General features: G+C 46.2%; 1 protein-coding gene across 1 annotated transcript in view; it reads left to right on the forward strand.

Annotated features, from left to right (window-relative positions):
* The window catches only part of LOC147717650 (E3 ubiquitin-protein ligase TRIM39-like), a 168975-nt gene that overhangs the window by 39234 nt on the left and 113349 nt on the right, over window positions 1–16392 (forward strand). The window contains exons 3-4 of the mRNA XM_086920544.1: window positions 1347–1577; window positions 16009–16031. Of these exons, the coding sequence (XP_086776670.1) occupies window positions 1347–1577; window positions 16009–16031 (254 nt within the window). The remainder of the gene's footprint in view (window positions 1–1346; window positions 1578–16008; window positions 16032–16392) is intronic.

The raw sequence follows: 16392 nt of genomic DNA on the forward strand, positions 1-16392 counted from the left end.
TTCTCAATACTTGTTTCACCAACTAAGTGCTCAGGTTTGTAAATAACCTCTGCTATTTTGTGTCCTTTTGACCCGTACTGTGATACTCAACACATTTTGTGCTAATTCATTGGCTGTTTCCAAGCAAACATACAGTCTGTTTTTAGAATCGTTTATGCATATTTTACCATAAAACAACTCCTTCCTCTTCTTGTACTCTGTTGAGTGAACTAGTACGGTCTTTGCTTTATTACGAAGTAGAAGTTATGTACACAGGAAATCTGTGACTTTCTCCAATCATAATGTTGACCTAGGATCTCTAATCTAGGTTCCAACCATGGGAGTATCTCTTGACGAAGACCGTTTCACCGTTTTTCAAATAAACTAATAAACAGCAGTAAAACTGCAGTTACTACAAAATATTCTCTACTTTTCTGATGTCAGTCAATGTCTCGTAGAGCATAACCTGCAGCCACTTCTGAAGGGCATGTACAAAATGCAACCAGAAGCTACAAGTGGCGCACTTCTCAGCAGAGATATGTGCTGTTGCAGATCACATCTTTATAGCAGAAGCCTCATTTGAATACAAAATGCATCTCCTTCAAAGTTGCTGTATCTCCCATCATTAGATCCCCTGCACAAGACAGACAACCTACCAGACCCTAAGATCAGTTTCTGATTCACATCTTCCCCATATGCAGGACAAGACATGGAGTGTGCTCAGGGCAGCCTGGAGAACCAAAAGCAGGCCTCGCCAGTATGCTCAAACCAGCCTAGTTCACTTCTCACTCAATCTCTCTTTTTTCCATCTGTCAGTTCTCTTTCTCTCCTTCTCTTCTCCCTCTCTGGATGCTTTCTCTCTGTCTTCCCACTGCCCCCTTCTCTCTCTCTCTCTCTCTCTCTCTCTTGAAGTCTCCCTGTGTCTTCTGTAATTCACCTCAGGAGCTGGGTGGGGTAAGTGAAAGAGGCACCAGGTGCTGGGCTTTCAGAATTGGCCTCCAGGGGCTCCAGCCCACTGGAGAAATAACCGGTGAAATTAAAAAAGGCCTGTCTCTGCCTGATTGCTGGGACACAATTACAATTTATTTGGAAATATTACTGTCAGTGTTTGCTGTATTCAGTCGCCTCTGCTTCCTCCCATGCATCAAATAGTAGTACAGGAAATGTACATGCGAGGTAAAGAACTACCAGCTCTTCCTTCTGGTCTCCTTTGATGCCCTAGGGTGACATAAGTTAGCCCTTAATGTTGCGGTGGATGTAAACATAATTTGCGTCCCAGTGGCTCGGTGCGAAGTCGATTGATAGATGTGTGACCTATTTCGGAAGTGCTTTCAGAGTGAACTTGTGATTTATTTTTGATGTTGCAGGACAAGTTCAAGAGCCAACGAGAGCAAATGACTAATGAGTTCGATAAACTCCAGAGGTTTTTGGAGAAGGAAAAATCTCGTCACCTCAGCAGCCTGGAGGAGGAAGAGAAGAAGAGTCTTCATCACATCAAGGAGAGGCTGACCAAATTAGAAGAAAAACGAATCTCCCTCCAGAGCGTGATCTCAGAGATCGAATCTAAGTGTCAGCAGGAAGATGTGGAGATACTGAAGGTAAGGAAAGGATCTGTAGAACCAGAAGAGCACCATCTTCCTAGGGAGCTTGATCAAAAAGACAAGAGTATCAGCAGCAGATTGTGGAGCTATCTGGAACACATGTTCCAAAAGGCGGAATATTTGACTTTGTTAGTATTAGTTTTTTATTGTTTTCTCAGATCATCTACAAAATGTGGTTTATCCTTTATCCATTTTCTTAGATAAGAGATTGCTAGATGTTTCACTTAAGGTCTGGCTACAGACACAACACTGGTATCAGCATTTGTTTATCTGCCTGTGGCTTTTTGGATCAGCCCACTGCGCTATGCAGGGATATTCAAACTTTTATGTCAATGACAAGTTTAAATGTAGTTCTCCATGAAGCATTTAGTTTTATTGCACCATTCATCTCATAAGCCATACGTGCATAAAATTGACTGCAGCTTTCATGATATCTTTCTTCATGGAACCAAAGGCAAAAGGTGTAAAAGACCTAGCACTGTGTGCTGCATGCGCGCAAAAAAGAGGCAAATCACTAAGTTGCTTAATGTGTTGCTAATAGCGTCCTTGGGTAAAATGAAATTACTTCGAAATGGGAGCGACTAAAAGATATCAGAAGCAGTGGTCCAAAAGCCGACCTTAAACATAGCGATATATAATTTCTATTTTCACATAGATCAGGAACATCATCTCCTCTGAGAAAGAGTCATCACAGGGCACTAACAGCAGAAACCCTTTTGGTTGCAAGAGTGCACAACAGCATGATAACTTGGCTGAAGATTCATGCAAAAACATGCCTGATTAAAAGGTCTGTCAGGAACACAAATTAGGGTCTAATTGACATGTTAGAATGAGGAGGGTCTAAAGGCTTCTAAGGGCCGATGCTTCCCAAAGATCTGCAAACTATGCTTTTTGTCGCGGCCTGCTCCGTACCCGCCGGTCCCCGGGCAGAACGCGACGCCGGAGGAGATCGATGCCTTCCTCATGGCCATGAGGTCGCTCTCTCCTCCGTCGGGTTCCGCGGCGCCTTTGGGCCCAGCAGACCCGGCTGGGAGCCCAAGCGGCGCCGTCGGGTGCTTTGGCCCCGGCGCCGTCGGGTGCTTCGGCCCCGGCGCCGCCGCCGACTTCAGTCCTGACGCCGCAAGGCCCCACTGGATCCGGTTCCGGATCCGGGTAGCCGCTGGTCGACCTTACGACCCGGCCGGCGTCGACCCCTAGGGTGTCGCCCTCAGCGCCGTCCTCGTACAACGCCGTCCCTGGTCCAACCCTCGGTCCAGAACCCAGCGTCGGAGCAATTTTTCGAGGATCTGGGTCCATTCTTTATCCCTGAATTTCAGGACATGGACGACGAGGGAGACTTGGGGGGTCTGAGGACCCCCTGGCACGTGAGTGCCAGTCATATGAGGACTGGACACAGGAACTAGTGGAAGCCAGTGGCCTGGATACCTCCCCAGACACTGGCTACGGAGGAGGGGGCAGCTTATAGTGTGGTGCTGATGAAGGCAGCCAAGGCCTTGGCTCTTGAGCTCCCCATCGCAGCAGTGAGGTTCAACATCCTCACAGAGGTCCTTAAACCGCAGGTAAGCGCTCCCCAGAGCCTCTACTGCCGTTTAATGAGGCACTCACAGACGTCCTGTTGGGCACTTGGTACAGGCCCACTACAGGCCCCCCTGTAGATGGGAACGTCGCTAGGCACCACCTCCCAGCTCCGGGCGACCCTAGTTTCTTGTCCACCCACCCCACCCGAGAGTCTGATTATCCAGGCGTCAACCTCCCAATCCGCATTCCCGACAGCACCACCAGATCGGGAATCCAAGAGGTAGGAGCAGTTCGGAAAGAAGATGTTCTCCTCCCTTAGTTTGGGGTTGCAGTCAGTCAACACCGCGTGCCTCTTGGGCCGTTACACCCACTCTCTGTGGGATACGGTTGCGGCCGTGCTGCCTGAGTGCCCGGAGGGAGCCCGGGTGAAACTTGCTCAAGCCCTTGCAGAGGGAAGAGACTCAGCGCGGTACTCCATCAGATGTGGACTGGATACCACGGACTCGCTAGACCGATTTCCACGTCTGTGGCGGTTCGCCGCCACTCCTGGCTGAGGTCCGCCAACTTTTCGGCCCATATCCAAAACACCCTTATGGACACCTCTTGGGTGGCAAGGCAGATCATACGCTGGAACACTTTAAGGACTCCAGGGCTACGGCCAAGTCCTTGGGCCTGTCGGCCCTGCGCCAGCAATCTTCTGCCCAGCGCTCCTTTCGTGGCCACGGCAGGGGTGCTCACACACGTCCTGCCAGCCACGGGCGGCACACTAACATTCAGCGTGGTGGCGGACGTGGTTACCGTTGCAGCGGTAACAGGGGACAATGGCGCGGCCAGTCGACATCCACTCCCGCAGCATCCGCCTCAAAGCCGTCCTAGTCGGAGCTTTCAGTTCCATTTCACGCCAGTGGGGGGCAGGGTTCGCCATCACCTCCTCCACTGGCGCTCCATCACATCGGACAGGTGGGTGCTGCAAATCATCCGAAGGGGCTACTCCCTCCCCTTTGAAGCGACCCCTCGAGCCATGCCACCGCAGTACCACCGCGTGTCGGTGGATCACTTGCAACGTCTGCAAGAGGAAGGTATGGCCCTCTTGGCCAAGGGGGCCATCGAGCGCGTTCCTGGACCAGAAGTAGGGTGTGGTTGTTACTCCCACTACTTTCCGGTTCCCAAGAAGGGGAAAGGGAGCCTACGCCCTATCTTGGACCTCCGGAACATCAACGGCTTCCTCCGGAAGGAGAAGTTCAAGATGCTGACTTTGGCTCAGGTCTTAGCTGCCCTAGACCCAGGAGACTGGATGGTAGCGTTGGACTTGCAGGACGCCTATTTCCACATCCCCGTCCTGCCGGCCCACCAGCTTTACCTACGGTTCGCGGTAGGCCGAGAGCACTTTCAGATTACTGTGCTCCCCTTCGGCCTTACCAGCGCCCCACGGGTGTTCACGAAAGTGATGGCGGTGGACGCAGCTCATCTGCGCAGGTTAGGGGTTTCAGTCTTCCCCTACCTCGATAACTGGTTGTTGAAGGCGGGCTCGCCCCAGACAGTCGTCAGCCACCTCCAGACTACGGCCGACCTCCTGCACCTGCTGGGGTTCTCTATCAATGTGCCGAAGTCGCACCTTTGTCCCTCTCAAAAGCTCCTCTTCATCGGAGCGGTTCTAGACTCAGCGCAGTTTCGGGTTTATCCTCCCGAACAGCGGATTCAGGATATTCAGGCTCTGATTCCGATCTTTCAGCCTTTGTCCCGAGTCTCGGTCAGGTTGACGCTGCGGCTTGTTATGTTATGTTATGTTAAATTTGTCTTCTATAGCGCACGGCTACTCCAGTGGAGTGTCCCGGCGCTTTTATTGACAGCCAGAAACAGACAAACACAACACAATGAGATAAAACAGAGCGGTAAGAATAAGTACAGACCCAGCAGTAGAAAAAAAGAGCGCATTAAAGGGCAAAGAGCCATGTTTTGAGGCCCTTCCTAAAAGTCAGTAAATTAGATGTGCTGCGTAATGCCAAGAACAAAGTATTTTAAAGCTGTGGTGCCCGCAACCTAAAAGAGCGGCCTCCAATGCGGGCCTTTTTTACTCGAGGAACCACAGCAAGGAACAATGATTCAGATCTCAGAGATCAGGCCGGATGGTAAAAGGCAAGCCTCTTTTGGAGATATTTAGCTCCCGAGGTATAAAGAGCCTTGTGAGCCAGGGTCAAGGCCATAAACACTATCCGCTTCCGGATAGGCAGCCAGTGGAGTGACTGCAAAATGCCAGAGACTCTGGCTCGCCTGTGAAGGCCAAAAATGGCCCGCGCGGCCGTGTTCTGGACCACCTGCATACGTTGCAGGAGATACTCCGGCAGGCCAAGGTATAATACGTTGGAGTAGTCCAATCTTGAACAAATTAAGGCCTGCACCGTAGTCTTCCTATGATCTTCTGAGAGCAGAGGGAGAAACTTCCGGAGCATCCTGAGAAGGCCAAAACAAGTTCCCGTCAGAGCAAGGATCTGGGATCTTAGCGTCAGCCCATTGTCAATCTTGATTCCCAAATTCTTTGCCAGCTGGGATGAGCGCGCTGGAGGAAACATATTAGCAGGCCACCATTCATGCCAGTCTGGGTCAAAAGGGCAGCCGAAGAAGAGTACCTCAGATTTATCTGAGTTGCACTTGAGGCTGTTAAGCTGGAACCATTTAAAAACAGCCCCAAGGCACTCACGGATACCCTCTCCGTCAAAATCTTCTCCTTTCCTGCACGTAAAGAGGAGCTGGGTGTCGTCGGCATAGGATACGATCTGGGCCCCAAAAGACTCCACCAGTGCCGCCAGAGGGGTCATAAAGATGTTGAAGAGAGTCGGGCTCAACACGGAGCCCTGTGGGACTCCGACTCCCAAAGGCCGCATCACGGCAGAGCTGGGTGAGGCCCAGACCGTTTGTCGACGGCCAGCCAGAAAAGATCTGAACCAACTGAGCACCGTCTCCCTCAGACCGATCTCATGAAGTCTGGCGAGGAGACCCTCATGGGGGACGGTGTCAAAGGCCGCCAACAAATCAAGCATGACAAGCATAGCTTTGCCTCCCGCATCCAGCGTCTCTTTGATGGCTTCGGACACCTCCAAAAGCGCTGTCTCGGCTTCTGGGGCTGATGGCCTCCTGCATCCTTCTGGTGTATCACGCCAGGTGGCGGATGAGGGCTCTGCAGTGGGACCTGAAGTTTCAGTGGGCCAGCATCAGGGCAACTTGTCTGACCATGTCTTGATCTCGGAGGGCACTGCAAGACACTTGCAGTGGTGGTTCACGGACCGCGATTGGGTCAGCGGCAGATCCCTCTCCCTACCCCAACCGGAGCACGTAGTTGTGACGGACGCATCCTTCCAGGGTTGGGGGTGGGGGGCACATGGGAGAGGCGGAGATCAGAGGCCTCTGGTCTCCGGCGGAGTCCCGGCTCCACATCAACCTTCTGGAGCTGCGGGTGATCCGGCTTGCACTGACGGCATTCCTCCCCTCTGTCCGGGGGAGTGTAGTGCAAGTGTTCACGGACAACACACCCGCCATGTGATACTGCAACAAACAGGGCGGGTGGGGTCGTGGACCCTTTGCCAGGAGGCTCTGCACCTCTGGCAGTGGCTGGAACATCAGGGCGTGACCCTGGTGGTTCAACACCTGGCAGGTTCCCTGATCGCCAGGGCAGACGAACTCAGCCGTCGGTGCATGATGGATCACAAATTGGGCGCAAGGCCTCTTTCAGCAGTGGGGAGAGCCTTGGTTAGATCTATTCGCCACAGAAAAGAACGCGCAATGTCATCAGTTCTGCGCGTTGGAATTTCGAAGGCGGCACTCGCTCGGAGACGCTTTTCATCGCAAGTGGAGTTGCAGTCTGTTGTACGCCTTTCCGCCTATACCACTTCTGCCCAAAGTGCTGAAGAAGATCAGGCGCAACCGGGCCCAAGTCATCCTTGTGCCTAAGGGCTGGGCGCGAAGATACTGGTATCCCGAGCTACTCAGCATGTCCGTCGATCCCCCATTCGTCTGCCTCCTCAGGAGGACCTTCTGTCGCAGCAGCAGGGGACGTCCTCCACCCCAACCTGTCCAGTCTCCACTTACATGCGTGGAGATTGAGCGGCGGCAGTTGAGGCCATTTGACTTGCCTCCTGAAGTCTGTAATGTGATTCTGGCAGCCAGGCGTCCCTCCACAAAATCGGTATACGCCTGCAGGTGGAACAAATTTGTGGCATGGTGCACAGCAAAGGCTGTGGATCCCCTTTCTGCCCCTCTTTCAGAGGTTCTCCTCTTTCTTCTTCCTCTTGCCCAGCAGGGCTCTGCTCGGGGCACTCTAAAGGGCTACCTCTCGGCCATTTCACCCCTCTTAAGGCTCCCTGATCAGCCCTCTTTGTTCAAGTCCCCGGTTGTAAATAGGTTTTTGAAGGGCATCACTCATATGTTTCCTCCTGTTCCTTTCGTGATGCCTCAATTGGACTTGAACCTTGTTCTGGACTTATCTGATATGCGCTCCCTTCAAGCCACTTCATAACTGTCCTCTTCGTCTCCTTACTCTTAAGACTGCATTCCTAGTTGCCATCACCTCTGACAGGAGAGTGAGTGAGCTCCAGGCTCTTTCTTCTCAACCTCCCTTCCTTTCTGTCCATCCAGACAAAGTTGTGTTGCGGACGCGACCCTCTTTTCTGCCCAAAGTAGTCACAGCCTTCCACATCGGCAGTCCATCACCTTTCCCACCTTCTTTCCGCCTCCACATCCCTCGAAAGAGGAAGAGAGGCTCCACCGTCTGTGCTCTCATATTATCTGGATCGCACAGGCCAGTTCCGGGTAGATGACCAACTCTTTGTTGGTTACGTGGGCGCTAGAAGGGGACAGGCGGTGCACAAACGGACCATTTCTCGATGGGTCGTCTTGTGCATCAAGGCTTGTTACTATCTGGCTTAAAAGGAGCCTCCTGTGGGGCTACGTGCCCAATCCACTCGGGCCACGCCGGCTACTACTGCCCTGGGTTGGGGAGTCCCCTTGCAGGACATCTGTCAGGCAGCTACGTGGGCCTCGCTGCACACATTCGCAAGACACTACTGCCTGGACAGCCAAGTCCGGAGAGATGGCTTTTTCGGCTGTTCCGTTCTCCAGGACTTTCTGGTGTGATCATTGGTTCGCAGACCCACCTCGGGGTTGGTATTGCTGGGGTATCTATTTTAAGGTAAGGAATCTAATACTTACCTGTTTCTTTCAGATGCACAAGTTACTTACCTTCGGTAACAATATATCTGTAAGAAACACTAGTTAGTATTAGATTCCTTACCGCCCCACCCATCCTCCTCGTTCTGCGAACCGATATCTAGGGTTAAGGTCATTCCCTTTCAGGGCCCTAGTTTTTATGGCACCAGTGTTGGTTTTTATCATGGCTCTGCGTTTCTGGCGCAGAAAAACTGTGTATAAAAACTGACATCAGCGCGCGAGAGCGGCGTCTAAGTACTCCGATGACGTCATCCCGGCGCCAACGACGACGGACGTGGAGCCGCAGACGACGCTTACCGACGAGCAGGGGTACTGCTACGCACATTTTTCCGGATCCAGTCTGACGCCTGGGGATATTCTAAGTTAAGGAATCTAATACTAACTACTGTTTCTTACAGATATATCATTACCGAAGGTAAGTAACTTGTGCGCTAGGTATGTCGATGTTTTGGTCCTGTCTTGTGAAAGATCTAGTGGACCATCTTCAGGACAAAAAGGTTCATATGTAGACTGAAGACCCACAAGATGAAATCGGCTAAGGACCTTTGACCAATGAGTCTGGATCGATAATGAATGCCTCAGAAAAATATATGCCAACGATGGGCTAAAGTTTCAATGTGTGCTCTTGGTATGATTTCACCGTTAACGTATGGCAAGGCAAAACTTTCCTGTTGCCAATGGTCTGTTTGAATTACTTTTGGCGGTCTGGGTAGAATTTTCGGCATTCTGCGTTTGTCGAGTCAACACTTGCGTTGTCTAATGTCTGTAACACCGTCTTAGATCAGCGTCCGGACCAAAGCAGCCTAGGTTTACATCTTTCCTATAGTAAACTAAGTACTGCTAGAGTTGATACGGCTAACACTTCAATATTTGTAGAGGTTGGAAACTGCTGAAGCGTAATTCACCAAAACATGGAGGTAGCCATTGCTGATTGTAGGCGCTAGCAATCTGCCACAGCTCATTGTCTGCACGTCGGTCGCATGGTGCATGGGCACCATGGTATAGGCACGTCTAGTGCCTCCCTTTTCTTTTGCTTATATAAGGTGTGCCCCCGTGGTATTACATTTGACGTAGATCAGACCAGCCCCAGCGGGAGAGAGATGTCATTTAGGCATTACAGTAACTAGGTAAAAGGTTAGTACTAAGAACCGTTATGTAGTGTAACGTCAGGGGAATATAGGTGAAAGGTCTGGTTGCTACCTGAGCCTATATAGGGCACCTGTATGAAACATAACACTTTATTTTCAAGCTTATTTCTTAGATTAGTGTGTGTGGGCAGCAACCTCTGAAAATCCCATGAAGAATTGTTATCTTAACTGTATGTTAAGCAAAGCAGATATCAAGCTTTCCCCTTCTTCAAAATTCCTAAACTCCCAAAATGGTGCAAGTACAAATTTCCCTTGGTGGTGGTCTGGAGATTTAACCAACTGACGGAGGTTTACATCTTTCCTCAATTTCATCCAACTATCCTATTGAAACAGTGTAATTTGTTAGGCCTTCCATTAGGAAGAGGGTGCATTCAGAAGTGGGAGAAAGCAGGGATTCGTAGGCTTAAGGTCTTTTTAACAGCTGGAACCATGAGGCCCTGGAGACCGCTACAAGAGGGCAATCCAGCAATCTCCGATGGGGTGTTTTTTTTTATCATATTCTCCACTACAGCTTTTTGTGCATGATAAGACACCCCCAGGGGATTCTCCAACTTCTGCATTAAGCTATGAATTTTATGTTTCTGGACAAGTTGGAGTTGGTAAATGGTATGATACTCTGCTGAAACAACTGTCTCCCTAGGTGATGCCTGCTGCCCTAGCAATAATTGAGTACATCCACTGCTGTTTGTAAGAGAGAACCCTCACTTTGGAATACTTATAATCTATGGGTTCATAAGGCCATTAGCGGTGCTACTTTCGAGAGGATGACGTTTTTTTCACAAAACATCTACTATATTATACACCAGCTAAGTTAGAAAGGATAAGCTTTATTTGCCCAGAATTATGTAAGTATTGGAGCAAAGTTTTTGAATGGGTTGAGGCAAAGGACAAAAACGTAATGGCATCAGAGCCATTGGGGGACCTATTTGGGACATGTAGCTTGGTGAATCAGACAATTCATCAGAAATAGTTATATTCCTATCGACCTTAGTGGCCAAATCATTGATTCTTCAGAAATGGAAATGGAGAGAAGTTCCCTCTTATGACCAGTAAGTATAAGAGATGCAGCAGGTTAAAGCAAGGCAAGCGCTCCATGCCTTGCGGATTGGGACAGTTTCCAAATTCCAGAAAATATGGTAAGGGGAAGGTAGGATGGTTTAGCACCTGTGGTCAATTGTTGGTATGTTGGGGTCTAACACCTCCAGGGTAAAAAAGATTGACTATGGTCAAATTATTTAACTTATGGGGATTTTAGGGGGTCTTGTCAGATATCTGTTTACTTGTCTTTCCATTCTTCATTCAATAACTAGCTAATTATGTGATATGAATTTGGATTTTTGTAATATTTTATGAAATGTGTGAATTTAAGATGCTGTATTTTACCACCGGCCATTTAAATGAATGATTGCATGGCTTTTTGCTCAAGAAGGGGGGAAAGATTATATTTTTGTTTTTTTTTACATATTGCTATTATATAATTATGAAATGCTTGTTTGTGGCGGGCAAGATGAACTTTATTCTCTTTATTCTTATTTAATCCTTGTATTATACCTGCTCAAAATCAAAATTAAAAAAAGAAAGCACAGGCTCGCTGGGACAGGCTAGTCTGCCCAAACCAATCCAGGCCTTGCTCTGATACTTAAAGGTTCATCAGATCAAAACCTGGATTGGTTCGAGCAGGCAAACTCAATACTCCTGAGGAGACCAGGGGGACTGCGCTGTGATTCCTTCAGGCTCCTAAACAGAGCGCTGGTTTGAAGAACCTGAATGTCGGGTTGGCCATAGCCAAAGACCGGTCCAACCTGACATGCGCCCTAAACCCCACTATTCTGCTAAGCATTGCCATGGCATGCAATCAACTGGATTGGTCAACATTAACACCCTGCCCCCACAGACTGCACACTTCAACACCTAACATTGCACGGAACAGCACTGCATAGTCCTTGGATAGGACTTAATTTTTTAAGCATGCCACTGTCGCCTCCACTGGGGTGTGATGCTCAAACGCTCCAGAGAAGGAGCAACCTCAGATACTGACCCCTGCTGTGTTTTGACACTTTATTCTTTCCTCCCCTGGGCCATGTGACAAAGACAATGGCAGCTGCAGCTTTCCTATCAGGTTGATGCCAGCCAATCACTGCCTTGCTTTTCAACCTGATCTGCAAATTCCGCATGGGTGGATCCGCGGTGGATCCACAACCCAGGATATCAATTTTTGTTCCTTTAATAACTCCAAAAAGCACTCTTTCTGGCCCAAGATCTATTTTTCTGTCAAATTTGGTGTAATTCCATTAAGCGGTATCAGCAGTAGCTGTATCTAAAATGTGCAAAATTCCCATTGACATTGCATGGGGAAAAAGCATTTTGGGCCCGCCACCATTTTATCGTTCCCCGCTTGACGAATCCTCCCAAGACTTTCCAAAAAGCAGGGGAACTAATTTGCATACTAGTTTTCCAAATTTCGGAATGTTTCGTCAAACAGGGCCAAAGTTATTACCAAAACAAAAAACTCTTTCTCTATGGGAAAAGTTGTTCCTAACTATTACTATCTACTGGCTGTTACTAGGAGGTAATATGTTTCCTTCCTTGTGCCCTCTTTTCTTTTATTACCAATGAATTGATATATATGTATTTTTGTTGCTTATAGAAATGACAAAGTATAGACCACTACGACTGTATATAATCTCTATAAGTATATAGTTTGCTATCTGTCGTTTTTCTTCCTCTCCCTCCTTCTGGCTTAGGAACTGTTTGCTTGCTGAAAAACGCTGCTTGGTAAAATGTATATTATAAAGTATTGGCTTATCATAAAAAATAAAATATAAAGGTAATATGCAAATATATATTTATTGAATAAACATAGGTAAAAGAGACTTTTTTATGGAATAAGATCTTAGCTTTCTTTGAAAAACACAAAGAAATGCCCGAGAATGTTATAATGGGGTAAAGTGACTTTATAGGTGGGTGTTGAAATGAGATAACAACTAACTTTTAAAAAGTGAAAAAACACAGAAATTCTCCAGTTCCAGTTTATTGAGCTAACTATAATTTGGCAGTTATCATCTGTGTTTTTTTTATCATAAAGAAAGTTGATCATAGACCCGACCTCTTTGGGCAACCTGTGACAACCACCTTGCGTATGGACCGTGGTCATGCCTGGGGGAAGAGAGGAGGGGGTTTGCTGCAATTCCTGCCAATTGACCAGGGATGGCGTCCAATTGGCTGCGGGTGCTCAATCCTCACCCTTGCCCAACTTTATCCGGCCCTGTGTCCAACCCCCATACAGCACCCACACTGTGCATTGCTTTTCTTCGCAGAGGACACCCAACCACCCATTGAGCATGCATTTGGACTCCTGCGAGGCCTTGTGCCCAACCTCTGATAGTTCTCAACACCCGCTGGTGCCCAACCTATGACCACTATCACACCCATCTCCCCAACAGGCACACGACATTCTGCCAATACATGACTTTTGGCTGTGTGCAGCAGGGTGTGCTTGGTTGCATAATGAAAACGGGACCCATGTCTGGTCACACCTTTTCCACGTAGTGCAACAAACTAAAGCATACAAAAAGATGATGGATGGAATGATTGAATTAATTACTCAGGCCGGATCCCAGTCTTCGCTAATTTGCACACAATGCCAGCGGCTGAGATTAATTCATGTACTCCATCAAACACCTTGTTTTTGATGCTCCTCAGGAGAGAGATGATTATCAAGGAAGTGAGCGACCCGGAATACCCTTGAGGGCTTGGGTAATGAAAGTAAAAGGGTGAAGGTGCCTTCAAGGGACTTTATTTGGTCTATATTTATTAGTTCAAGTTATTTTAAAAAATACCAATCGATCGTCCTTAGAGTGAGCTAATCAAAAATCTATTATCTTAATACAAAAACAATAAATAGTTCGTATTGTCAACATATAACATATAAACAAAGACACAAGGTGTATACGAAAAAATATTTTTATCAAATAGTTCATTAAAGGAAAACAGCTTCATATACAAATAAGTAAACAAATACGATTTAGGACTGTGGGTACACACATAAGTAAATTACTAAGTGACTCAACAGAACCTAAAAAACACCAATCCCAAAATACATTGAATCAAACAAAGAAAGGGATAAGATGTGCTGTCGACGTTTCGGTTTCTTAGGAATTAATTGCTGAAACCATCCTCAGGACTGTTATCAATTGTGATCTGTATAGAGATATTGTAATCTGAAAATCAAAGGATATTGACAGTTACAATACTACACTGACTATATTCGTTACACCCTGGTGACAAAACAATGAAACTTCACAATGATGACAAAAGACAATGCCATAATATGTACAACATAAACACAATATGAAAATAGGGTTCATTTATCTAAGAACAGTGTGAACATGGAATTCATTAACCTAAAAACAGAAAAAATTCCAGTAATTCCTACAACCTTGTCCAAAACAAACAAATTGTTTATGATATTATCTACACAGTTTATCCAAACGGATTCAGGACCATATTCTTCTGGTTCAATAGGAAAAAACAAATAGGGTTATTTAACCGTTAAGAAAGATAGCCTCCATTTCATCAAGGTCCATCACTACATATCAGATAACTCAATTAAGTCAGATGTGATTGTTTCATCAACATTTATAGTATCAGTCTTATAGGTGCATAACATAAATCATGGGTGAAGGTTTACCTCCCATGCATAATGACTCCATGATTCTTCATATATATTTAGAACATAGTTATTTAATTATTCAGTTGATGGTGTTGTACAACGGATGTTATATGAAACCATGTTTAGCCCAATGCAGTTTTGTGCATTTCAATCTATATTATCAGGAAAATCTAAATACCTGTTTGCAAAAGTACTGCCACTTCATCACATAAGGGATTCGTTTGTAGATCGGGGTGTCTTTATAACATGACTAAAACAAAAAAGTCAAGCATGTTGGGTCTGCATTTTAAGGTGGACAGAGGAAGACCTATTTAGTTATTGAAGAACATACCTACTAGTTGTTAGAAAACTGACTTCATATTTTAATCAAAGCCGGACGTGAAGTCGAATCTTCACTCATAGAGCACAGGTACTTTGCAAAGCAGAGATCATCTGAAAAAATAATAAATATTCTCTAGATCTTGTCTATATTTTGATAGACTAGCCACATAGTGCTAAAGGATTAATCTTACCCGGTGTGAATGGGGTAGAATCTTGTCAATCACCGGGATCAATATGGAGCAATTAGAGCCAGTTTAAGTTGAATTAAGCAGAATAACGAGCAGTCATCAGTCCTGCACCGCCTATCCAAAAGTTAAAAAGAGAGAGAGATGTACACGCGTTAGATGCACGAATGTCTAAACGCTTCCGAAGTTACTAGCGTTATGACAGTTCGCAAGGCATGCAACGGTGATAGCATTGTCCTGAGCGCATACACGAGTGTCTAAACGCTTCCGAAGTTACTAGCGTTATGACGGTTCGCAAGGCATGCAACAGTGACAGCATTGTCCTAAGCGCATGTGGATTTAAAGTTCGGTTCCAATGTTCTTACCTAATATCACGGCGAAGTGGAGTCAAAGAGCGTCTCGTCAGTACGGAGCCACAGGTTGTTACTGACCGCTCTCTCGTTTTAAAGGCAGTGTTTGGAAATCGAAATGAGACTGCACTTGGCAGCCATATTGGACTAGTCAGCGGATTGCCGAATATAGCAGGCAATTATGTCATTGATATTCAGATCGAATCATGTTTAGTGGAAAAACATGTTATATCAAATGGAATAGGGGAATTTTATGGATTTAGTCATAGAGCATCCGCTATTACAGTTGTTAATTCAGCAAAGTAGCAGAAAATTATACACAACATTTAATCATTGTAACATTCATAAATACGAGGTATATCATTGCAAACACATATCGATATATGTAGTTGTTATTTCAGTGTTAGATATGTATTATTGAGAAGCATGTCACTTTGTATAGATCAACGTGTTTACTTATTTGATATAGGTCTTCTAAGAGAGGGACAGCGTAGACAGTTAAGTGGTTCACGAGAGGCATGCGAGAGCATGCCATTCTGTTGCTTAATTACTCGGGCCGGATCCCAGTCTACGCTAATTTGCACACAATGCCAGCGGCTGAGATTAATTCATGTACTCCATCAAACACCTTGTTTTTGATGCTCCTCAGGAGAGAGGGCAGGTGGCCTAGGGAAGTGCACTGAACCACACAGAGTCTTAAGAGGAGCCAAGAAACCAGTAACACAGCAAGCAGTATTGATATAATAGTGCATCTGAACTAATCGGATCCCTAAGAACAAGCATGCATCCCTTTTTATACAAGTGTATTTTGATGTTGTTCTAGAGTTCTATTGGGTTTAATGCATTCGTGAGGTGGATAAGTGATGGTCAGTAATAAAAATTTGTGTCAACTATTAATATATATTTTTATATTTGTGTATAATTACATGTACCTATATATGCATGTTTTAGAAATATATATTTTGTTGTGAGTGTAATCTCTATTAGTTGATCTGTTTGTGTTTCTCTCCACAGGATGTGAAGAGCATGCTAAGCAGGTAAAAATATTGTTGTTTAACAGATCAGCATAAACAAAGGAAAAAGAGGCCATTATAGTAACGTATTTCACACTACAGTCTAATGTTTGAAATAGTGCCCCTGGGGTGAATACATCTCGTACGGTTTACACCATCTTCTAATTAGATGCTAACAACCTGGCTTTAGCTTTTATATATCCTGAGAAATATTTAGTTTGCCCAAGGGATGTAGAAATATTTAACCATGAGTGACCATTCTTCGTTGGAGATGTGCCACTCGTCACTCAAGACTGGTTGAGTTTTTCCTTCAATGTTATTCTTTTCTATTTATTTATCTTAGTTTTCTCTTTCATTTTCCTGTTAACTGTCTTTCTTCATTATG

This window comes from Lissotriton vulgaris, chromosome 5, assembly GCF_964263255.1.
Source record: "Lissotriton vulgaris chromosome 5, aLisVul1.2, whole genome shotgun sequence".
Lineage (NCBI taxonomy): Eukaryota > Metazoa > Chordata > Amphibia > Caudata > Salamandridae > Lissotriton > Lissotriton vulgaris.